A 25598-nucleotide genomic window follows, 5' to 3' on the forward strand; every position below is an offset into this window, starting at 1 on the left:
AGATGAAAGAGCCAAGATTGTGCTGAAGTTCTGTATTCTGACCTAGCATTTAGAAAGAGATTTAATTGTTTAACAGATAGAGAGTGTTCTGCTAAATTCAATATACACAGGGAAGACCAAGTAACTTTGCTCCCCATCTGGGGTTTTGTAAGGGTGAAGAACAACTATTGTACACACAATTTTTATTTGGAAAAACCCCCACATTTTCTCTCACAAAAATGTGACCCAAGTCTTTTATATATCCAAATAAATGGAGCTGATCAGGTAATCAAATAATCATGAAGCACAATCACAACAGTCTGGATTATTCAAGAGGTCATTTACTCTGGGCAATGAGAAGCACATTACATAAGAATTTTGGAATTATCAATGTTGGATGCTCTTCAAATCACTCCCAGGAGACTGTTTAGATTGATTTAGTTTGCTAGAATAAGTTCACTTGTCATATCAATGTGACACTCAGGACCATCTTGTTCAGATATTTACAGAAAAATAAAATGAGAAGCTGGGAGTGTGGGAGAGGAGTTTTGATGTGACAATGCTCTGACAGTGATGAAATACCTTTCTTTTAACCTCAGCTCATCGTTCATTCTTGTGAGCTGGGCAGAGCTGTCTCCTGATGACTTAATGATCTCTGCAATGTCATTTTCAAGTTTGGCTTTTGCTTCCATCAGCTGCTGCTCCCTCTCTTCTCGCTCCCTCAGTTTCCTCTCCATCTCTGAGCAAAACAAAGGTTGTTAGGCTGTAAATTCAAGAGGAAGGGTATGCACAGAACAGCTAGAGGATTGTAAAGAACTAGAAACAGCAATACTGATGCTACAGACCTCACAGATCACCCCTTTAAAATGAAAAATGATGATAGATTGAACTGGTAACTGCAGCAAAAGATTAAGGACTCTTAATCTTAACAGTGAAGAGCAGCTAGCCACGAGCCCTTTGTTTCAGAAGTGATTCACTTCAGACCATGAGAAGTGGGTACAAGTTCTGCTGTCTCAGAGGGGAAGGAAGCAGAGGAGGAAGAGAGCTGCAGGTCTTGCAGGTGAAACCACTCATCAGCTGTACAGCAGAGCAACAGAAAATGAATAATGAAGGCAACACGAAGCTACAGTGAAAAAATGGCTCAGGCCAGGGCAGGAACTGCCAGGGGCAAGGGCAGCCCTTGGGATCACTTCTCCCATGCCAACAACGCCAGGCAAGGTTTGCTTCAGGGCACAAATCGTGCTTGACTTCCCTCTACACTGGTTTTACACAGAGATGTACAAGGAGAAAGGCACAGCAAAGCCTCCTACAGGCTACAGGAGCCACACCAGAGCACACAGCTGATGCATTTCCAAAACACTCAATTTCATCCCTTCCTTACCAGTCAAACTAGACTTGAGCTGCTCCAGTTCTGAAGACATGAGTGCAAACTGCTCTTCTTTTTGGTTCAGTTTTTTCACCGTTTCTAGGCAAGTAAAATTTGGAAAATAAAGTTAGTAACTACTTAGATGCAGACAATTCCATCTACTTGCAAGGGATGTTACCCTTCAGAGAGGCTGCAAGTAATCCCATCCTTTCCACAGCCACTGAAGCTGCTGTACCATCAGGCTTGAAAGTGTTTAAAAAACCCATTTTGTTGGCATTTCATTTCTGCAGCTTTTTAGTTCTCTGTTTATTTTAGCAGCACATACCTTGCATAGCTTGTTGAACATTCTCTGCTTCATCAGCTGCACTACTAAACTTTTCTTTCTGAAAAATTGATAAAAACTTAAGGTAAGGTTTGGTAATAACAGTACAATTCAACCACTGAATTTATATTAGGTATTTTTCATGTACAAAATAAAATAGTTTTCGCTCCTAACATAAACAGATCTCAAATTTCTGAGTTACAGGTTGGCACAGATGTATTCAGCAACATATAGCAAGATCTTCCCTTGCCTTAGCTGCAAGCACCTCAGCATTTAAAGTAACTCCTCCTTCAGCTGCCACAGAGCCCAGGGTAGGAAACAAGAATCTGGGGTCTCTATCCCTGCTGCTCCCAGGCTGCACAGGGGACACCTGCAACCCTGTGAGCCATCTCCTGGCAGTGTTTTCCAGCTTTACCAGCAGGGATTGATGCCAAACAGTGAAGACAAGGGAGGATTTTGAGGAAGGCAAGTGAGGCTCTTCCACCAACTCTGAGTATTTACTACTGGCCGTGGAAAGACCAAAATTCCCACTGTTTTGTTACTAATGCCAGTGTAGTTCCTCAGGGAAACCCCACCCAACAACAGAGTATTTGGAAATTTATTTCAATGAGAAATGTCTTGAAAAACCATTTTAAGAAGTGTGTAGCAAGCATTAGTTGGTACCACAGCTACAATAAAGAGCCATTAAGTGTTCCTTAATGAGCAGTCTAAATTTAAACTGCTGCTGCTTTTGATTTGGTTTAATTTTATCTGCAATCCATAAATAGATGAGTTCTATTTAGACATAACACCTGATAACACAGCACTCAGGTGAAATGATCTTTTTATTGAGAGAGATCTCATCAGCCATGAACCCCTTCCCTTCCCTCCATGAGTAAAACACCTTTGGAAGGCTTTGCTCAGAGTTGATCCACAGATTTCCATTACACTCTCACCATGAAACCCAAAATCCAAAGAGTAAAGTCAAAATTTTTGGGTATTACTCACCAAAATTTGAAGTTCCTTTTCCAAAGAATCTTTAACTTGATTTACTGCACTCAAGTTTTTCTCAAGGTCAAGAAGCTTTTGCTCTTTGCCCTGCAGTTCTTTGGCCAGATTACTGGCCTAACAGAGGTGATAAAATGGAGTAAAATAAAATGACAAACATGAATGAAAAATTAGAAAAATTAAAAGGTGAATCTGAAAGAAATAACTGTAATATTAAAATCACTCTAAGATGAAAAATTAAAAAAAATGAAGAAAAAACCATGATGGGTTAACTGCGTGAAGCTGATTTCCACTGATGATTACATACATCACAGCACTAATTGCATCTTGGAATAGATTTGAAATAATTAAAATGTAGTTATTTTGGCATTAATGGTGAATACGTTATTTAATGGCAGACATTTTTGAGTCCATTTAAAATTTCGAACAAGTTCCAGCATTAGTTCAATCAGTTTTGGTTCTTTTTCGTTTGGTATTTTTGAACTGACTGATTTGTGCTTCAATTGGCTGATCAGATCAAGACACATCCACGGGGAGGGAACCTTTTCAAGGGCTCTGTACCACACCCAGGGGTAGTGCAGAAACCCAGTGTGATCTCGAAAAGAGAGTCAGAGGTAGAAATCTGATATCTTGGAACCACCTGTGAAGGGTTTAGGAAAGCTCTTTCCAGTTATTTTCCTTTTACTCTTCACTACCATCAGCTTTAAAGAGGTGTTTCATCCAAACCCAAGGAAAATCCTGGATCGAGTTGCACTCTGTGGTTCCAAAGTGCAGTGAAACAGTGCCAGCAACATCCCTGCAGAGCCTGGGCTTAAGGAAAAGTTCCACCAGGATTTTCTGTGCTTTCTTTTGTTTTTAACAGCCTCTTCCATCACCTTGTCAGAGGAGGGGAAAGGTAATGAAGGAAATATTTCCCCACCAAGCCCCAAGTCCCTTTATCTATTCCCAAAGGTTAAAACCTTAGGATGTGTGGATTCTTCTCCCAAACAAGCCAACAAAGTAACTTTTCCATAACAGGAAGATTTCAGCACAGACATGCCCAAATCTGCAGCAAGGAAGTGCAGAAGGATTTTTTTCCTTTTGCTTATTGGTGCAGGTGGAGCACCAGAAACCTGTTGAGACACGACCCAGTTAATGCTCCTCTCAACCTCCTCAGATGGTCCCAAGATACCCATTCAGTAAAACTTGGTTTTTCTGTGATGTATTTTCCATAGCAGATTAAAATGGTACAAATGTAAAATAAAAGCAAAAGAAAACGAAAAGGATGGATGTTGATACAAACCTGGCTAATTCCATCAACCTTTTCAGTCTCTAAAGTCTGAATTTGTTTCTCAGCTGCCTCAAGCTGCTTGCTAAGTTTCTCGATTTCCAATTTACCTTCAGAATTGGCTTTCTCAAGTGCAGCAAGGTCCAAAAGCTTTTCTTCAGCAGCTTTGATCTGTGGTGTAAGACTATCAATAACTTTGGTTTGTTCATTGTACTTGGCTTGCAGTACCTCTAGCTCCTTTACCTTTATCTCAGCTTCCTGCAATTTGTTTAAAGTGTCTTCCATTTCTACTAGATGCTGATCTTCCACACTTTCCAGTTTGGTCTTCAGGCTTTCCAGGTTTTGCTCTTTCTCCTCCACGACTGCCACCAGTTTTGCTTTCAGCGACTCGATCTCTTTCAAGTGATGAGATCTCTCATTTTCCTGCTTCAGTTTTAAGTTTGACATTTCGTTTTCATAGTCTAATTTCATCTTCTCAATCTGAGTCTTTAACTCTGCGAATTCTGCCGTCTGAGCCCCAACACCTTTGCTGAAAGAAACTTTCAGCTCTTCCATTGCTTGCTGATGGGAGGCGATTGCAGATTCCAGCTTGGACTTCCACAGCTCTATCACGTCGGAATTCTCCTTGTTGGCGTGGTCAAGCTTGGTTTTCAAGGATTCATTTTCTTTTGCCATTCTCTCATTTGAGGCTGAAAGGGACTTGATCTCTTTCTGTAAGGCTTCCTCACTAAGGCCAAACTTCTCTTTCAACGAATTAATCTCATTCTGATGTTCTTTGCCAGCTGCTGCCATTTTTTCTTGCAAAGAACTGATTTCTTGTAGCAAGGAAAGAGAAGTGTCCACATCATCAATGTGTTTGCTGGAATCCAACCTCCCTCGGAGCTCAGCCACTTCCTTCACCCTCAGTGCCAGGTCCCTCTCCAGCTCCATGATCCGGGACTTTTCCGACACTGTCGCCACCTACGATCAACAGCATTTTAAGAAAAGAATAATTATGAAAGATACATTTAATACAAAGACACTCTTGGCCTTGCTGAAAAGCTTCCACCGAGCATTGCAAATTGCTTCAAAAAGGGAAAAATGTCCACAATTTCATTGTGTATCACAGGCATCTTGTTTTGTCTATAAATGTAGAATTTACTAAAATTCATTCTTCTGATATTATCTAGAAATAACTTGCCAAAGATCTTACAAACCACCCTGATGGATATTATCAATGATTAACAAAAGGTTCCTCAGAACCATTTTAAAGCAGACTGGGAAAGGATGGAGAACCTTGAGGTCTTTGTTGAAATAATTCCTTCCAAACTCCTCTCACACCAGCTACAATACTGTCAGAGAAAACGACAAACACATTTTTAACCTACAAATCCTCTGAAATTCCTTCTATACCAGCTCCATTCTCTCTGAAAAAGTGTCCTCACACTATCTGAGCTTTTCACTGACTGTTGGAGCAGTTTGTGCTACAGCAAAGCTCCCAGAATTAATTCTAATTAGGAAGTTACTGTTTCGACCTCCAGGACAAGATATTACTTACCTGCAGCTGCTCTTTAAAAGTACTTATTACATATTATAGTATTGGTTTTATATTTATCCTGGGTTTTTTATTCATCCCATCTCAACTTCAAGAAAATCCCCATGTGTGAGCATGAATATATGTGTGTGCATATATTTTTTTTTTTTTATTGTTTTTCCCTCTTTTAAGTACTGTCATCTCTTGAACTTCTGACTTGGGACAAAGTATGTCAGTTATATTCTGACAGGCAACAGCATTACTAATTACTGGGATATCCATTAAAAGATTATGTCATTGGTGAGAAAAAAAGAGCTAGAAAGCCACTGCAAACTATGATTTAGCAAAGGAAGTAGTACAGCAGCTACTGAAGACCTCAAAAACCAGGCCCTAAATACTAAGTCTGTGTTAAAAGGACTGGCAAGTTCAATCTTTTTTTTTTTGGGTTTAATGAACTCTGCTAACTTTTAAAATGAGCTACTGAATGTTCCTTTATGTCAACTCACAGTCCCATCTTGCTACTTTTGGATCCAAGGATTACTTTTGCAGTGTGAAGACATCTTACCTGAGTTCTTCAACGAGTCACACGTCCTGGCACACACACACACCCCATGGAAGCTCAAAATTAATGCTAATTTTTTACAGTGTTCCAGCTCTGGCTATGACAGGAGCAAGGACCTGTTCCAGCACGTGTCACCCCAAGCATCGTGCCATCAGAAATCTTCCACAACACAGATCAGGCTCGTTATTCAAACAGGGAAAACCATTACCCTAGTGTCTTCTAACTCCCTCTGGAGTTTGTCAGCTTTGGTCTTTTCAAAGAGCAGGCTCTGTTCAAGCTCCTTAATGCGGGCATGCTCCAGTTTGGTCTGCGTCTGTTAGTGGAGAGGGAGAGGAAGAGAACACAACGGTGCCACCATCACATGCCAGCACAAGAGGAGGAGCCACATGCAGGCCGTGCTGCCAGAGCCTTCTAACAGGTGAGCCGAGAGGATGCAAGGGGGGGAAAATGGACAGGGAAATGCTATGGATGAGGAAGATGGGCTGAAGGTGTGAATGGATGGGCATGTAAAAATTAAATAAAATGTGTAAAATAAAATAAATAAATAAATAAATAGCAAACGGAGAAATATGAACCAAAAAAAAGTTTCATGCAGCTGAGTAGAAGTTATTTATCAGTACATGAAGTTTTCAGCACAAATTAGAATAGTTATGTCAAAAATATAAATATGTGCATATATGTCTCTACCTGTTCTAACAGGATGGTAAGTCCCTCTCCTTGTCATCCCACTACCTTTTTCCTTTAATGTATTCAGCTTAGTTTAGAAAAAATTTACTTACTAACAAGGGGACAAAAATTCTCCACTGAAGCTCATGTGACAAATCAAAACTTTAACTTTCTTTTTTTGATAGTAGCTGTCTCTAAGTCTCAGCCATAAAAATGCTTCTGGCCAAGACCTGGGAACATGAAGGTTCACTTGTCACTACGGTTTGAATTATTTGAACAGAAACAGAAAGAGAATGGTTGTCTGTAACTCCAAAACCTTCCTCTTTTTTTCCCCTCTTCTCCTCTTTCAGGAAGGAAGCAAGCAACAAGATTCCTCAAAACCAGATTAAAAAAGTGAATCAGCCTGGTTGCTCTGCAGTTACTGAAGTCTAAATATATTGAACAATGTGTGGAAGTAGGAAAAAAGTGAGATCTTTGGAATTCTAACAGGTTCCTAAAGAGAAGCAGGACACAGATGAACAGAAGTGAGCAGGTACCTCCTGCCTTTTGCTTCCTAAGAGAATTTTTAGCAAGAACACAGGATATTTGGTATTCTGTCTTGATATCCAGATACTCCCTGAGGCCTGCAAGAGAGCCTGAAGTTTGGGAGATGCAGGGAAAGTCCAGCAGGTAGTTCAAACCTGACCTGCACCTCTGAAGTAGGGAAGAGAAAAAAATGAAAGAGAAATACAAAGATGGAGATGAGCTTCTTGTCTACTTCTCCAAATGCAGAATTCCTTCTGGCAGCAGCAAGTTATCTTCCTTCCCAAAAGCATCCAGACATCCAAGGGGGCTAATTTTTTAAACAGCTGGCTGTGTTACTATGGAGTTCCTTGGTCCACAAATGTTTAAAAGTTGCTTTTTAGATTTGTCGATGTTTTGAAATTCCACGGCAGGTCTGTTTCTCTCTCAGTGGAAGATCTTCAGGGTATAACAGGGAAAAATGCCCCACCAGAACACAGATTATTCTTTTTCCTGCCCACAGCTTTTGAAAATGGAATTAAGTGTTCTAAGAGAAATAACTATTTAATAAGTGCCTACAATTCAGTTTTCTCTCTGACACAGGTCAGTATTAGCTTTGATCCACAACCAAATTGTAAGTAAGTATGAAAAACAATTGGCTTTAAAAACTGGAAATTCATACCTTAGCTGCTCTAACTCACCAAGGGGATCTACTGAAAACCAAGAAATCCCAAACCTCGTGGTTGCAGAATTGTCCCTGTGTGCCTTCGGAATATGCAACCTTAAGTTTTTCTATGCTACATAAAACCCAAAGCCTCTGATCATGAATTTTATAGACAGTGTTTTACTATTCCTAAGATCAGACAGACCATCACTGATTACTGGGTTGTTTTAAATCCCATCTCTTACACACTACAAAGGCAAGTAAGTTAAAATCCTGCCAAAATGGAAATAAAAGATTAAAAAATAATACTCCAGAGATCTTTGCTTGACACCTTTTTCCCCATTCAGAGCATGAGAGCTTATCCTTTAATCAAATCTGATTTCCAAGGGACAGGTTCCAGATTCCCCGAGGTAAAAATCACTGCAAAATTTTGAACTGCTCGAATTTCTCTCCTGATGATGTAGAGAGAAATTCTTACTGATTACGGTTCTCTTTGAGGAACCCCAGAACACAGTGAACAGAGAAGAGAGAGTACCCCAAAAATAAGAAAAGAATTTGATTGTAAATCTTAACTTGCATGGAAAAGAAGAGCAGGAAAAAAAGAAACAGACAACAAAACCAAAGGAATCACCTTCCCCTTCTCCAAAGCTTTACAATTAGGGAAATGATGTGGAAACAGGATTCTTACTCTGCCTTGAACCTCCAAGAATTCCACCCAAACTTCAGAGGCTGGACATCAGCTCTTTCCAGCACTTGTGTATTCTGGCTACTCTTTCACTCCAGAATAAACCTGCCTGTGACATTCTCCATCAAACTGTGAAATTGTGCTGAGGCCATAAATCCTGACCATCAGTTCTATGGATGGGGGAAGATGCCCTCCAGTCCCCTTGTGCTGGGATACAATCACAGGACACCACCGGGATCAGGGAGCATCAGCCTGGAAACTCTCCTCGGGAGAGTGAAGATGTCCATTTTAATGGAAAAATTAGAACAGGGAAGTCAGGAGAAAAGATGGGATCAAAGAAGGAGTGCACAAAACAAGAGAAAGGAAGGGAACATGCAGATTTATTTCTAACAAAGCATCAACCTGACAGGGAGACTGGAGGAGACCCAGATCCCTGAGAGATCTCTGCAAAGAGAACCCCTAAGGATGCACAGCAGGAAAACCAGTTCTAGTCTTGAGAACTTCCTGTCTTGGCTGGGGATGCAGCAGAGGAGGCAGCCTGGGATAAATTTACCTTTAAAATTTTACTATTCTGAGCTGGGGAAGCAAGAGGGCTCCTTAAACATCTTGCAAGGCCATTTCTGTTATCAAGTAACACATTTTTCCTACATAATTTGAAGAGGAGCTACATGAAGTTCCATAAAATCAGACAGCTTTGCCCAGTAATTGTTCAGATGGTTTTAATCATCTCTCCCTTTAGCATTTCATACAGAAAAAAGGAAAAAATACGGGGAGATGAAGAACAGACAGATTTTTTCCCTCAGAAAAATCATCATCTATTGAACAGCAGCAGGATCTTGTAAGAGAGCAGGCAGGATTTTGTGAAGAAAACTGCTAAAACCCTACATTTAAATTAAGGCCACTTCAGGATGCTGGTCAGTCATGTTCTACAAGCTCCTAGACTCTTCAGTGAGTTGCAAAGGTTTTGACCCCAAAGAATTCTAATGACACCCTGGACCTGTCTGCAGTTAATGGGGATTACCACGTTTAGTCATTACACACATTCTTTCCAAGAAATGTTGTAATTGCTCTGAAAGCAACATGCACACAAATACCAGAGTCAATGTCTCAATAACAGATTATGCAGTTAGTGAATCAGTATAAGCATTTTCTGCACACAATCTGTTAACACGGGATGTCTCTGCACATTTAAGTGCCCTCTTACATTTTCTGGGTCTTCTGAAATCTGCCTCTTTCGCTATCAGTAAAATTAAAAAAACAAACAAACAAAAATGTTTCACCTGCAGTCTCAGCACTACCATTCCAATACAAACAACAGGAGACATTTCATCAGCTTGAATTCAGTTTACACCCCCAAGTTAAGCAGCTTGACAAACCAGAGTCTTTAGGATGGTTTGCCATGACTATCGACTGATTTAACAGAAAATAAAAACCTGAAATATTTCCATGGACTAAACAATAAAAGGAGCATTCTATGATGAGTCTAGATAGGTATCTTAAAATGAATGGAAGACTAAAATAAAAGAAATGTTACATGAAATGAGTATTTTTCATAAGGCTAGCACTTAAATCACAAATGCTTTACAGCAACACAGTTAACTAAGGTTGTACTTTATGCTGTGCAAGAAGTTCTGATATCTTTCTGATTAGACAACAGAGTAGAACAACTAAAAGTATCTTGCTTATTAATTGCAATTTTGGGATAAAAATTGGCAGTATTCAAATACCTGAGAGCAATCCCTCCCTAAATATCTTCTATTGTGATTATGTAGTAACACAGTGTGCTGTAGCCCAACATTATGGTTATATAAACAACAGATAAAAGCTGCACACATTAATTGCTATTTAGATTTTATGTGCAAACTCTCAGGACAAAACACTCTTCATTAATCAACCTTCCCTAAGGGAAGCACAGAAATTAATCAAAAAATGGATCAAACAGAACTAGACTTCAATATTCATTTTCAAAGGCATAAATACTAACTTGCAATTTTGTAACTTCAAAACTGTTTTTTTCTCTTAGTGATTACCTTTAACAGCAAAAGACAGAATTTCCTATGAATTAATTTCTCTAAGTAACTACAGCCATTGCACAGCCTTTGCTGAAGTGTGTAACTGAATTTGGGGTGCAATCCTGCAATTTTGGGGACAATTGGCTTACTCAAGGACTGCAGAATTGGGTATCATTTTCATGTGGCTGGACCAGGATTGTATCTTTTAATGATTCCTGCCTTTCTGTGCCCTCCTGGATATCCTCTTTACAAAGCTGGAGATATTTTACCTCTAGGTCTCCTTTGGTAATGGATTCTTCTTCCACACGGAACTGAAGGTCTTCAACTTTCCTGTGGGGACAACTCATTAAAATTCAGGTAACTTTGGAAGAAAATGCTTTCGAGCTCACTTTTCAGTGGAATTCAGAATGACAGTGACAACATTCCCATTGTACCAGCAAACTGCCAGGAACATTAGGGAGAAACCTCTCACAGGAAGCATCAGAGGGACAGAAAACTGCTGTCCTTAAAACACTACCACTGACCAAGCAAGGCATCAGTATTCCTGCAGCTCTGAAGAGGGTATTTTGTATTAAAACCTTTTAAATCATCATTGATTCTCTCCTTTTTTCACCCTTCTGCATGATCTGGCGTGACCTAAATGAGCAGCTTGATCTCCCATTCTATATATTCTACCATTCATGTAGGAAACAGTCAGAAATTCAGGACACATCCAAAGAATCCACAGGCCTTCAAGATGTCACGTTGCATCAAAACTCCAGCACTGAGAAACATGTCTGGAGTCAGGATGAACAGCAAGATGCACAAGGGCAGCACAACAAGAACATTCATTACATTAGTGAGGACAGTTTGGGGTTACCTTTTCTCTTCCTCAAGCTGATTGAGGAGCTCCACTTTCTCCCTATCAGCTGCCTCCACCATGGCTCGGAGCTGGTCCATTTTTGCCTCCATCTCCAGCACGTGCTAATCAGGAAGAGGAATAAAACCAAAATCTACTAAGCTGGGAAATACATGAATTTTTTCCAAGTTATGTATCTGTACCTCAGTAACTACAATTTGGCGAAGTGATGGGCCAAGTGACAGGAACGTTATCAAATATGTATATGATCAAAGACTGTAGTGAAGTTCAACAAAAATGAGTTAAATTCAGTAGATCTGGTATATCATCAAGCCAAAGATCCCACAAGGGAGATCTCACAGGTATGGATTATTTTACTTTTAGCACACCACATCTTACTCCCAGTCCTTTTTAGTAAGAAAACATCATTGCAGAGGTTAAGTCCATTGTGTTAACTCTGTTTCAAAAGAACAGTAACTCTCTTACCCGGTCGTGCCCATCGCGAACCAGAGCCAATTCCTGCTCTATCTCCCCTACGTGACTCGTTGCTTTTGCAACTTCTGCCCTCTCAAGGTCCCTTTCTGCCAGGAGCTGCTCAATGTGCTGCTGCTTCTCCTTCAGGGCCTCCTGGAGGGCTGTGGTGCCCGAAATTTTTCTTGCATACCGAGAAGAGGTTTCTGTCAACTTCACAAAATAAATGTGTTAAAAATCATCCTGCACCAAGTGAAAAAAAAAACAGGGGCTATTTCCAGACTCCACAAACACAGGGTTAGTAAAGCAAATGCTTTCTGTGACCTACTGTACCTTCTCCTTTTACACTTAAATTACTTCATTTTCCAGAATTTAACAGTGGCCAACACGTGTGGTCAGAGCCCTGTAATGAGCAGCAGGCACAGGAGGAGGCAGGAGGGATGAAGTTAAAATAAAAGGCCTCAGTTGAAGGTGGAGACTCACACAAAGACTGGCTCAGGATGTTCCTAAGCATCTTTTTGCATTAAAAAAAGAAAGGCAGCTTTCCAGCAAGCCAAAACCATCGTGCCTCTAGTTACCAGGTAAAAGAAAATAGAAGCAGCCCTGAACAACTGAGCAGTTGATGTGAGAGTACAGCAATTCCCAGAGAAGTTTTAGTTTTCCTAGAAACTGAAGTACGAAAAGTCTGCTGTGTCAAAACTGATTACAGGAAATCTCGTTTCCCCAGCAGCTTAACTTTTAAAGAAAAAGTCTCAGAATTATTTGGACAATCCTTTTAACTTGGATGGCCACCAAATGTTCACGCTGCCTGAGAAAAAGAGTAGGAAGAAAGCTGGAATTTTAATTCCAGAAATAATGGATTACAGCAGCTTTGTATTTTACGGCCTAAATCATACAAAATCCCCGGGACACAACAAAATAAGCAAATACATTTTAGACATTCACAAGGTGTAACTTGGGGGATCACAGCACATGGAATAAAGCATTTGGCTCCATGTGTTAATGCTGGGATCCCAAACTAGAGGGCACTCTGCAGCTGCAAGTGCAACTTCCAGAATGGATTAAGGAATGAAGTCCCACTGTTTGTGCCAAATAAAAATCCTTTTTGTGGTCAGGTATTAACCCTGGTGCCCTGACCGACTGCTGACCTCTGTTAATCTGCTTCAGTTCTGCAGGACCAGGGTAAGTCACCTCTCTGGGCACCTGCTGGTCAGTGGGACAGGGAACCTGTTCCACATCACTGGGAGTCACCTCTTCCTAATCAGATCTATCAATGGACTTTGGTTTGAAAAAAAAAAAAAAGGAAACATCTAGGGTGACTGTGGAAAAATCCAATTATTTCTATATTTTCAATTGCCATAAAAGAGACTTCTCAAAATTCAGCCTTCTCAGATTTCTGTTTTACTGCTGCAGATTAGGACATTTATGTAACAGAGCAACTTCAAAAGAATCCATAGTAAGTGTATTAGGTGGAATTAGTACTGTGTTAGATTTCACCTGAGCCACTGCACTCAGCCTTTATGAATTCATAAGATTAAAACCAAATCTAAAAGGAAAGAAAGAGGCTTCTTGTCAGCAGAGACTTGGAAATTGCTCCTGCTGCATTTCTCAGCTGACTCATCTCTTGAGCAGCAAAAGGAAATTTTTAACATTTTAGCCAACATGAAGCTTCCTGCTTAAATAAAACAAGTGTGATCTCTGGAAGCTTCAGTGCACACCAGATCCTCAGACATGAACCTTATATGACAGAGGTAGTGACAATGAATTAAATGGGGACTGCAGCCAGAGAAATTTGTCGGTGTCCTTAAGCCCCTTTCTTATTGCAATCACTCTGTTAGCCTGAATTAAATATTCAAACATTCAGCTGCTCTCCAGGGCTAGCTAACATTTCCTTCCTTCATGCATGCTTCGAATGAAGACAAGCACAATGAAACGTACGGTGTGCTCTGCCCACGATCTGCTCTAGTCCCCGTTTGCGCGAGCCGAGCTCGGGCGGGCTCGGGGCTGGGAAGGGGAAGCATGCGATGGAAAAAGCAGCTTACGAGTCCTGTGCGGCTGGGCTTGCTGCTTACGGAGGAGGCCACCGAGCTCAGCGAGCTCAGGGACGAGGCGCTGGGGCTGCGCTTCAGGGCCGTGGGCGTCGGCAGCACCTTGCGCACCGCGGGCTTGGCTTTGGCCGGCGTCGTGGAGGGGAAGCCGATCTTGGTCACCTTGTGCACCGGGGCGAACAGGCCGTACTTGGGCTGGCACTGGAAATACCTTCCAAAAGCAAAGCACACGGAGGAGAGCAGGAATTAACTTCATTTCACACACATGGTCTGGGTTCATGCAGAATTCTAGATCAGGAGTATAAAAGTATTAAAGGACAGGAGAGCAGCTGGTGACCATCTCATCCGCATTGGATTGCAATTTTATTTAACACCAGATTTGGAAAAGGAACTTTGAGAAGCTGAAACAGCATGATCATATCAGACTTCAGAAAACAGAAAAACAGAAAAAACACCACAGCTCTAGTTCCTAAAAACTTCCATTCAGATTCAGTTTTATACCCATAGCTTTCCCCTTCATCACATTCCTCTGAGCTGCCAACAAATGTGGTGGCTGAGAGTTAAAAATAGAAATCAGATTTTAATTAAATCAAGTAGTTTTATATTTTATTACATACATATCATTTATGCATATTTGATGATACAGAACATATATCTTTGGTTAAATATAGACAAAAGCCACTTACAATTTTAAGCTGTGATCACCTATGTTAAGGTGGGACAATCCCTGTAAAACCTCTTTTTAATGAGGTAAAAGACTGGTCCTTATGGCAAATGAGAAACAAAGTTAGACTGTGGTGTTAATTAATGCCTTCTGAGTGTGACCTACTGGCAGAAGCAGCTACACTGCTCCCAAACTCTACCAGGGGGCAACTGTTGGAACAGGAGCTTCCAGCTCCTGGGATGCTGGAAGATTTCACTTAAGTACAACTATTGGATATCCAGAGATTTTCTTAACTGAGCATTCCTTCCAAGCTGAGAAATCAAACAGGCATTCAAAAGAAGGAAACTGTGTTTTCCATTACCAGTCTATGAATAAAACTCACATGGGAGCAGAGATCAGCTCATCCCATGAATGTGAGAGAAGTGCTGGCATCAGAAAATTCAAACCATCACGCAACAACCCTCCCCACCACCAGAAGACAAGGCAGGTTTGGAACCTCCCTCCTCTCCCCTCATTGAAAATTTCAAGGAAGATATAAAAACCCAAAAGAGAATACAGAAAAGAATCTCATGAAGTAAATCTGGGGACAGACTGACCTCGTGCCAGCAACAGCTCCATCATTCTTTCCCAGGGGTTCATCCAGCTCTACTCCACACCATTCTCCTTTAGCAAAGTCAGTTTCTCCCAAAAAACGCACGACTCCAGCTTTTGTTCCTCCAACCTAAAGAAATAAGACACACACCTGCATTTAATGCATTTCCAAATTAAGATACCGAGTTCAGTGAAAAAGCTTTTGGCATAACCATGTTCACAAAGCACGGGAATGACACAATCAGTTCTTACTTCAAACTATGTATTTTTTTTGTCTATGAGTTTGTTTTAATGTTGAAAAATTACTGATCTTCACAACCAAAAATATATTTAACAAGCCACAGTATAACCAGTGTACTGAATGCAATAGATTTGTGCTAGAGTTTCACATAAATTTCTACCAGCAGATTTCTAAGGTCTGTTTACTTCTTATTCTAACTCTCTGAGGAAAAAGAAATGAAATGAAAAAAAAATCCTTTCATATTTTCTCTAAGGAATAATTCAGATAAACTACACAGTACAGCCCTCTTGTATTTAAAAGAACTGATATAAAGCATGATACAGAGCACTTGGCAAAACTGCAGATATAACCTGCTATTTGAATCCTTGGGGAGGAGAGAATCATTTTATCTTTTCTTCACTTTCAAGAATAAAAAAACCCAACCCAAACACTCCTAAATGAAAGACTAGAAAGCAGCAGCTTTTAGACTTATAATATTAAATATTTACAGCCATTCCAATTACTTGCAATGTCTGTGAGCTACAGCTTTTCGCAACACCCAGGGGATGGAAGAATTAAATTAAGTGAAGAAGGAAAAGGTGTTGTGTGGCTGACACTTGCCAGGAAGAGCCACAAGCCAGAACTGCAGGATTCCTGCAGTTCAGGAAGATAGTATGTTGTGCCCTCAATTTGTGAAAATCTGTTCAGCCTGCATCCAGCATTGTGAAAACAGGGACATGGTGATGGAAACCATCTTCAAGAGATTCACAAAATTCCACATGGAAAACACACCAATGGCTTGAAAATGTCCACCCATGTTTTCCACCACGTTATACAACCAGGAATATTGTGAGGCCTTGGCAGAGATCTTGAATGAATCCTCCTACTAAATACTGTGATTTTTCTTTTTATAAACTAAAAAGTAATTTAATATTTCAAATAATTTTTACAGCAGACATTCTATTTCTTGAGGGAACTTCCCAGGATTACTAGAGAACAACGAGCTCCTCGTGCCATAATTAAGGTGCACCATCACAGCACATGAGAGAATTCACATTATTCCATTTAGGATGTGCTCCCTCACAAGGTCACTCGTGAGGAATCGAGGACTTTATGTGTCCACAAAGTCCCAAGTCAGTGCCCAGGAGCTGCCACACACATTTGTGCTCCAGTTTCTGGCTCATCGACTCCCCTCCAGTGGCAAGATGAGGCTTCAGTTGATGAGGAAAAATAATCCTAATCCACACAAACCTCAGAAAAACAGGGAGAATAATGAACCTTTTTTGATATTATTCAAGTGAGAAAGGTGGCAGAGGCACCTCTTGTCTGCACTTGAGGTGGCAGCTCCTTCTCGGCCATTAGAAGCAATTCTGGAACAACTGCAGGTCACCTTCAGATCCTGCTTTGAGTGGCACTGTAGCAAATTATTACTCTCCATGGAATAAAAACACACAAAGTTTACAGTTATCATGACTCAGCCTAATATAGTAACTCGTAGAACCTTTGGTATTTGGTGTTCTTGGCAGAGAACACACAAACAAGCACTAGGACGGGCTCAGAAAAAAAGAATTGTAACCACCCAAAGAGTTACACAGAATCCAGATCTCTGTGGCACGGTGGTGAGGAGGGAATATATAACATTGATAAAAGTGTTTCCTGGGAAGAACTACCCCTTAAATTGAGGGATATGTTATTCACCCTCACACATTATCCACTTTTTCTAGAGATTAAATAGCATTAACCTAAGTACAAACATAAAAATAATTTTTAACTGCACTATCAGTCCATACTGAGTCTTCCAAGTTCTTACTCCTTTTCCAGCAAGTTTGGGTAGGGTTTTCTGTCTGTTTGGGTTTGTCTTGTTTTGTTTGGCAGTTTCTTTCTCTACAGATAAATTTGGAACAGAACTTTAGGTGAAAAGACTGGTTAGTTCTGGTTAGAAGCTGTTTCTCTACTCAGTTTTGTATTGTTTTCTACCTGAAAACAGAGTTAAATCAAAAGAGGCTCTACAAACCCATTTAAGAAATTAGACAGGAAAACTAGAACAGCGGCCTAGATAAGGAGCATCCCTTCAAAGACAATAGTCAGGTTTGGGGTTGAACAGAGAGATTCCTCAAGCTCCTTTTCCAGAACCCTTGAGCCAGGCAGTGGAATTTTATTCCTGTTTTGTGGCATGTGACTGTTTGTGGTGATTTTTTTTAAACAAACCCAAATGAATTACCTAAACACAGCCACCCACCACGTTTCCATAGGAAGGTAAGTGGGGTAAGTGAGGTAAGAGGTGTCTGAAGCACCGTGGTGGAATACGGTAACTCCATGCAAGGATTCCCAGGGACAGGAAAAACTGCTGCAATCTGTTCCCTCCAACTCACACCATAAGTAAACCTCCACATAAGTAATGTTGGCTCCAGGATAACACAGATTAAACTTGGGTGCAGAATGTTCATCCCTTTTTCTTTCATACCTTGGCCGTGCTCATCTTCCATGTATATGTAAAAAACGTAAAGTGTTTCTTTTGAAGATACTACATTCAAACCACAAACTGGGAGACGCAACCTGGAGGAATCTGGCAGTGCCCAGCCCCCCTGGACCTGCTCCAGCCCCTGCAGTGCCCGTGACCCACTGCCTGGTGGGAGCCAGCAAATGCAGGAATTCATATCCCAGACCAGATGGGGCTGCACAACACGAGATTCCTGGGAGAAGCAGCAAAGTGACTCGTCTTGTAACCATGGTACCTCGGTTATTTTAAACAGGACTCAAGGAAGAATGCCAAAGAATTTTTGCTTTTTTCCAAACCCAGTTCAGCTTCTTTGAAAAACCAGCTACTACGTTTCTCTTTCTGCACATTCTGTGTGTCCTTACAAGAGCAGGAATCGGAGCACCCGGTGGCATGCTCAGAGAATCAGTGAAGGTCTGTATGGGCAGTTTTGCTCAGTTAAGCAAAAACTTTCTAAATTTCAGCTTTAAAGACAGGTCAGCCCTGCTTTATAAAGCCTGAGACTACTGAAGGCTTCCAATCATTCACAGACATCTCTCCCAACAGTGTATTTATCTCCAGCTGCAATTAGTACCTGCAAGTGGCAACACCTGCCTTGAGAAGAAAATAATAATAATTTATTCCCTTGCTAGCACAATGTGAGGTGCTACTGTACAACGCAGTATGGTAAAGGCTGAAATGAATTTTCATGATGAAATTTGCTGTACATATACAGACTTAATAGTGCCATAAATGGGAAAAAAGATCCTGACACGATTAAACTCAACTGTTCCAACAAATATGAAAAAAGAATTTTACAGATTATAGCATCTGTTATAGAAAAATTATTTTTAAAAATTGCAAGAATTAGAGCAAAAAAAGGTAAAAAACCCAACCCCAAACCACAAAACTCGTTGCATTTGCCAGCAGATCTACCTCCCATATTGCGTGAAGGACTAAAATAAAAAAGGTCAGTTTCTAAAAGAAACAGGGAGAAAAATTATTAAAAGGTTTCTAAAAGTTCTATGAAAAAGTGGAGCACAGCTACCACAAAGACAGTTTTCCATGACCTTCTTTCATGCTAAGGCAGGTCACTAAATAATATATAGAGAAAAGAACTGCCAGACCTTTTCTCAGTCAGTTCCCACACTCAATACAGTCAAGCTGTAAAACACAAAGCTGTAATACTCCAGAGAATCTAGGTTAGACTACAGGTCATTGTGAGGTGAGGAATTTTGCTTGGAACTCGCTAGAGTTATGTGAAACACATGCAAAAAGCGATTAAATTCCATTTATCCAATTATACCTGAGCTGACATTAATTTGCTGCCAGGTAAAGTGAAATAGCAAAACGGGTTTGGAAACCTGAAGTGGTTAAAAACCTCCTGGTGAAAGGACAGGGGGATGAACACGTCAGACCTTGTGAGAACCTTTGTGGAGCCACATTTCCAAAGATAAGGAGAAGTAGGAAACAAATAAACCAGTGTAATCCAGGGAGGGGGAAAGAGAGATGGTCTAAAAACTGAGAGTGTGATTTGAGCAGTGCTGGTGGAACAGAGGATGGGCAGGGTCTGAACGTTGTCAGTGTAACAATATCACTTATTCAAACCTGCACAGAGGAGGTAAAAGGTGAGTAACAACTGCTGTGTCTCCCCTTCTAAACGAGCACGAACTTGTGGTGATTCCTGAAAGCATCACTTGGCTATTTCTGCATTTTCAGGACAATTCAGCACCACAATATGCAGCATTTGGAAAAGTAAAACCCATCCAGCCACACAGAGCCTTTGAAACACCTGGGATCCACTAATCACGTTCTAATCAGAATCATCTTCCTCTTGTTTCTCCAAATTTAGCAGAACTGTTTCCAGCTGGCAACAGAAATTGTGTTTAACTGATTTGTTCACCCCTTCAAGGCCAGAGGGAACAATGGGATCATCTCCTCTGGTTCTCATGGAACAGTTCTTTCCATTTCACCCAGTTCCATCTGTAATTAACCCTGTAACTGTACTGAGCTAATTTCTGTGGGGATGTTCTTGGAGCAGAGCTGATATCCATCAGGAAACACACTTCCACTGACAGGCTCTTTTCATTCTTAATTGCTCCACTGTCCAAACATATTTAAAATGAAAATAAACCGAATTTGACTGTGGCCTCTGGCCACTGGCTCTCATTATGCTTTGTTTTGGAAGATTACAGAGCTCTGCAGCATCCACCATGCAGGTACATACAGGTTTTAAGCACGACACCTCAATATTCCCTTTGAAAATTAACATCTTAAGTTCTTAAAATCTTTTAGTGCAAGATACTTTCTCTTGCTTGAGTTATTTTCCAGCTGTATTCTGAATTCTTGCCAAATTCCAACGGGTTTTTCAAATAACTAAGGATGTAAATATTCAGAGTTCTTAAATCTATCAATAATGTCCAGTGCTAATTTTGAAGTTAGACTGTTAGATAGTATCCAGAATTTTAAAAGAATAATAATCCCACCACGTAACTCCGTAATGGCATTTTCTCCATTAAATCTATAGTTTCAGAGAAGGAAGCAAAAGCGTTTGACAAAACGGCCATGTTTTAGTTTGTCAGCATTTGCTTTCTCTGACAGTTTTTGCCTGTGTTTTTTGCTGAGATTAGACAGATATTAGATATTTGCTTCAGACTGTCTTATTTCCTTTTAGAAATATCTATGTAACATCCAACACTGGATCAAGGCATGATTGGAACAGTGCTAAACATCTCCCAAACTTTAAACTGGCCTCCCTAATTCACATTTTTCAACCCAGCAATTCTGTGAATAGCAGGATTAATGACAGCAGTTTTCCTGTGGCATTGGATATTATGGTTGAGTGACTTCACTATCTAAAAATGCAAGAGGGATTTCTGCTGTTTCCATTGATGGGAACAGGATTCAGACAAGCCTTGATCATGTGGATTCTCTGATGTGCAAAGTTCTGTGAAGGCAAATTGCAGCTTTTCCAGAACTGGTGGGCAGAGCCTCCACCTTGTATTGGGCTGTTTCCATGGAACTCAGAAGAACTTGCTTTGAAACCTCTCAATTTCTCAATCAGTTTGGTTGCAGTCAACTTGGAAGTTCAAAAGCAAGGCCAAAGTGGGCAAAAAACCTCACGTGCAGTAAGATACTCACACACTGTGCTATCACACAACCCTTCACTTCCAGAGAAAACAGTTTAGTAACTAAAACTGAAGTGCTATTGAGGTTCAATTAATTCACCCAACACAAAGGAAACAAACAAAAACCGCCCCCCCCCCCAGCAATTCCATACTACAAAAGCCACCCATGAATTCATCATCACCACAAAAAAAGCAAAGACTAAAGTAAGTAAATAAACTGTTCTTTCTCCCATCCTGTGTTGAAATGACTGAGGACAACGTGTTCCTGGATATTCCCCCTTGGGAAGGCAGGGAGAGGGGAAGGGAGCCAGGGAATGCACACACACAAAATGAATTAACTACTACCAAAGCATGTGGGGAAGTCACCAGTCCCTGCCATTACATCCCAGTAACTCACATGCAATTTGAAGTTAAATAAGGAGTTGCCAAAACAGAGTGACTCAGACCCAAATCGTGCCTTGCTCTAAGATAAATTTAACCCCTTAGTTGTGAGCAGGTAGGTAGTGACATGTCCTGAAAAATGCTTAAAAGTAACATTAAAAGAAAGCAGAGGTTTGCATAGGGAAAGTCACCTGGATGATGAATTGCAGGCAAAGCCTTTGGATATCCCTTATCCCTCAGATATTTTCTCATACATGTATTTCATGCTGTAGCAGCCACTTAGCAAACTAATCTACATCGTGTATTACAGTATCCAAAATACTGTGCCTAAGTAGACATACATAAATATAGGAATTACTTTCATCCTTGACTTAACATGACAAAGCCATCAAAATACCTCACAGTCACCTCAGCTCAAGGATAAAGCAGAAGTGTGACTGAGCAGTTAAAACTGTCACATTTGATGGAGGAGGCTTGAGAGAAGAGCCCCAGGAGAGCACAAAACTATCACATGTTCCCAACTTCCAAATTTTTCTTCCTTTTCCATTTTTGCACACATTGTGCCAGATATTTTGGCACTGTTTTAACTGTAACACCACCAATGACTACTTGTTTTCATAACAGTTAAATATTATCATAGATTTTTAGACAGACTAAGCTCAGCAGTACATTTTCTATTCAGAAAGTTGTAAAATCCAGAAAAAAGGCAATGCTAAAGGGAGACATTCCCCTCTACATGTGAAGCTTCTTTTTCCCGTGGCTGCTTTTAAGAGCCCTGGAATGTAATCAGTTGACAGCCCTATGTCACGTTTACTTGCAGATAGGTTACGCGGGTGGAAACAAATCTGACAATAATCTCCTATCAACCCCTGCCTGTCCCAGCACCAGAGACCTTGGGAAGAAACAACAAAGCAAGGAGTAACTTATAGCCAGCTCTGTAAAACAGGGAATAAAGAGAAATTAGATGGCACTCATGCACAGAGAAGAACTTTGCAAAAAGGCCACATCAGCACACGCCTGTAAATTGAGTTTGCATCTTCTTGTGAACATATGGACAGAGGCCGAGTTCCAGCTTTACAGCTCAGCCCCAGAAGCAGCAGATTTGGCAGACTGTGATGAAGCTGTAACTGGTTAAATGAATGAAAGCACTTTAATCCCTTGAGAAGGCTAAGGCCCCTTAGGTTGATAAGATTTTTATTTATTTATTTAAAATACAGCATCTGGTCCCTTCAGGGAAAAGCCGACGATGCTGTCAAAGCTGCTTCAACTTTTGGTACAGGCAACAGTTGTCACATAAAGCAGATTCCTCTCTTTTATTAACAGGTTGGCTTTGTTTTGGTTGGGTAGTTCAGGGGGTTTTGTTTGTTTGTTTTTAAAATCAACTTTGCATTGGGCTCTTAAGAAATCCTAAGTGTGCAACACCAGGGCAAACAGGTTCTCTGGCCACAACTCAAACAGGAAACCCAAACTGGCTGAGCCTGAAAGTAATTTGTTTTCTGAATTGGTTTTCTGTTGTTCTTTCCCCATCTGGTTTAGCACCGAGCACAGCACTTCCACTGGCACTTCTTGCACAGGAATTCTTATTCATAGCAGGTTCAAATGCTGAAGCTGGAGCCTGATTTTCAGCAGGAAAAAAAAGCAGGAAAATCAACTGCAGTTCTGGCACTGTGTCTTTAAGCCCAGAAAGGCTGGACAAGGCCAGTGAAGGAAGTGCAGATTTCCACATCAATTTTCCTGTGTTACAGAATCCCCAAATACAAGATCAGGCTGTCCAGAGTTAATCTTCTCTCTCTAACTGCTAAATCACATCCACATTCCAGAACATACATCATATGTTAAGAATGGAAATTATGCCTAATACAGAGCTGTTTGAATGACTCTTTGCATTAATAACTCTTCTTTGGTTCAGCCCTATTTTTATCCAGTAAGAGATACATAAATGCACCAAATGAAAAGCTGAATAGTAAATTACACATAATGAACCACAATTCTTTGAAATATCTAACTTCTCTACCTATATTTTCAACATTTCCACGTACTATCATGAGGTAGCGTTGATTTCTTGTTAGCGAAAGGAAAATTAAGCATAAGCTTGCTGAATATGGCTCACATACACTGGGATTTGAGGGAGACATTTATCATCAGAGATTCCCAAGATAGCAGAGCACAGGGTGCTGTTTCAATTAATCATCTTTGAGGAGTAAATGACAGAAATCTAAAGGTCCTTTTCCACTAGAACATCCATTTAGGGCTATAATACTTCAGTGAATACTTGTGTATTCACTCAGTTTGATTTGCTTTTGATTTGCTTTGACTCCTCTGGAATCTCAAGAAAGAGAACTTCTAAGACAACAGGACAATGGGAATTTCTCCACTATTATTATATTTCCCTTATGGGCATTGATGTCTACCATGAGTTATTTTTCTGATGTTTACAACGCAATTTAATGGCCTGGAAATGTCTTCTTCAAATTGAGGGGAAAAAACAGGAAAGGTTGTAGCTGATTGTTGTAAGTATTTTTCTGCAGGCACCCACAGCTGACATATCCAATACCTTGAAGCACTCTCTGTTTTGATGTCAACATCTTTTTAATATACAAGGTCTTTTGGGAAAAGAGGTTTTCTGCCCCCTGAAAAAGCAAGGCTGCTTGTTTTGCTTCTTTTTATCTCTGTATCTGTAGCACTGTTCAGCACAACCTCACATGAGATACTCTGAGCAAGCCTGGTTTTGAGAATACACAGGTGATCACCTCACAGCTCTACTTGGTTTTTGCAGTGGAATTTATTTTCTCTGGCATTTCTTTTCTGGTTTGTTTTTTTTTTCCCCCTCTGGAAATTTTCTTTTACTTCTCTGAAATTTCTTTTCTTTCACTCTGAATAAGTGTCCCAAATCTGTATGTAACCACTATTCTTCCTAGTGCTATCTGAATTAAGGAAAGATTATATAGTACGTGTCTTCATAATCAAATAAATCAGGGATACATTCACTGGAAGCTTCCTTTATTACTAACTCTTTATATTTTGAAGATATCAGTTCTTCTGTAGAAGTTTGGGAGGACTCTAATATGAGACCATGTAGTATTTGGTAATTCTAACTTTAAGCGTACAAAAGACTGGTGAAACAACTAGAGATCAAAGGAATAAGAAAATAAGCCTAAGGCATCTTTTCTCTCCACACAAAACAATACAGGCCATGCACTGGAGCTTTAATGAAATCCTCAAGACTTCTTTGCTCATAACAGCCTTTAACCAAACCACCTCATCCCAGCACCACTGGTTCAGCACAACTGAGGCAGCAGTTTGCTGGGACAATGCAGAACATCTCTGTAGGAACAGGAAAATATTCCAACAAAGCTGAGCTGCTGGGAAAGCCTGAAATTGAACCCAACATTTCAGGTTCAAACTTGTGCCCAATTTGCATCTGTGTAACACAAAAAGTTGAGATGTGAATTAGTAAACACTGTTGGAATGGCCTCTTGTTCCTTGCTAATCCAGACTGGGCAGACAAAAAGAGCTGCAAGACTTTGCCTTTTTTTGCTGAAGTCATCCAAAACCAGCAAGTTACCAACAATAAAAAGAAACTTAAAGTAATTTAACTGATCCACTCAAGGTAACTCCCATTAAGAACATTTTAGAATCCAAGGTAGAGGAAAAAAAAATTAACAGATTGAAATACTTCAGTGTAACACCCTGAGATCACACACTAAGATCAATAAAGTTGAGGCCATCTGATGTCCATTCTGGAATGTCATCTTGGCTGATGAGCTGTGCCTTACCCATCTATGAATCTGCCCTTTAGGACATCATTTTCCAATTAGATGCTTTAATAGGACTCCCAAATGAGCTTTTGTCTATCATGAATTCATTGTTCTGAACTTCAGTTCTACACTGCTGGAGGCTCCCTGTTCTCACACTGTAATTCTCAGCAGTTGTTTTCCCCACGTGTCCATAATCATCAAAAAACCTTTACAAAATACTCCCACAGCAGTTGGTCCAAGCTGCAAAAACTGATGGATGTTGCAGCACTGAGCCTCTACAGCCCTGCAATGGTGTGGTCAGACTGGAACACGTCACGGGGCTGTGACACCACGTTGTCACTTAGAGGGGAAATTCTGTGCTGAGGTGGGACTGACAACTCCCACCCAGCCTTTCATCCTCTTGTGTAACATATTACTGAAAAGGGGCTGCTGTGAGCATAAATAAAACCCAAAAGACATGGAGCAGGCCAGGTGGATTTGTCCCTCTGATGGAGCAGGA

The 25598-nt window shown here is 40.5% G+C and overlaps 1 protein-coding gene across 6 annotated transcripts in view; it reads right to left on the reverse strand.

Moving 5' to 3' along the window:
- CLIP1 (CAP-Gly domain containing linker protein 1) overlaps window positions 1-25598 on the reverse strand; it is a 61233-nt gene that overhangs the window by 21310 nt on the left and 14325 nt on the right. For 4 of the 6 annotated variants that reach the window (XM_017734816.1, XM_008634053.2, XM_017734813.1 and 1 more), the window contains exons 4-15: window positions 15142-15266; window positions 13876-14092; window positions 11849-12046; window positions 11384-11487; window positions 10794-10854; window positions 9717-9749; window positions 6205-6309; window positions 3937-4881; window positions 2655-2771; window positions 1671-1728; window positions 1361-1444; window positions 562-718 (exon numbers count right to left, since the gene is read on the reverse strand). In XM_017734816.1, coding sequence (XP_017590305.1) covers window positions 562-718; window positions 1361-1444; window positions 1671-1728; window positions 2655-2771; window positions 3937-4881; window positions 6205-6309; window positions 9717-9749; window positions 10794-10854; window positions 11384-11487; window positions 11849-12046; window positions 13876-14092; window positions 15142-15266 — 2204 coding nt within the window. The remainder of the gene's footprint in view (window positions 1-561; window positions 719-1360; window positions 1445-1670; window positions 1729-2654; window positions 2772-3936; window positions 4882-6204; window positions 6310-9716; window positions 9750-10793; window positions 10855-11383; window positions 11488-11848; window positions 12047-13875; window positions 14093-15141; window positions 15267-25598) is intronic. The other 2 variants (XM_017734817.1, XM_017734818.1) reach the window with 2 other exon arrangements.

The sequence above is a fragment of the Corvus brachyrhynchos genome, unplaced genomic scaffold (assembly GCF_000691975.1).
Source record: "Corvus brachyrhynchos isolate BGI_N302 unplaced genomic scaffold, ASM69197v1 scaffold114, whole genome shotgun sequence".
In the NCBI taxonomy this organism is placed as follows: Eukaryota; Metazoa; Chordata; class Aves; order Passeriformes; family Corvidae; genus Corvus; species Corvus brachyrhynchos.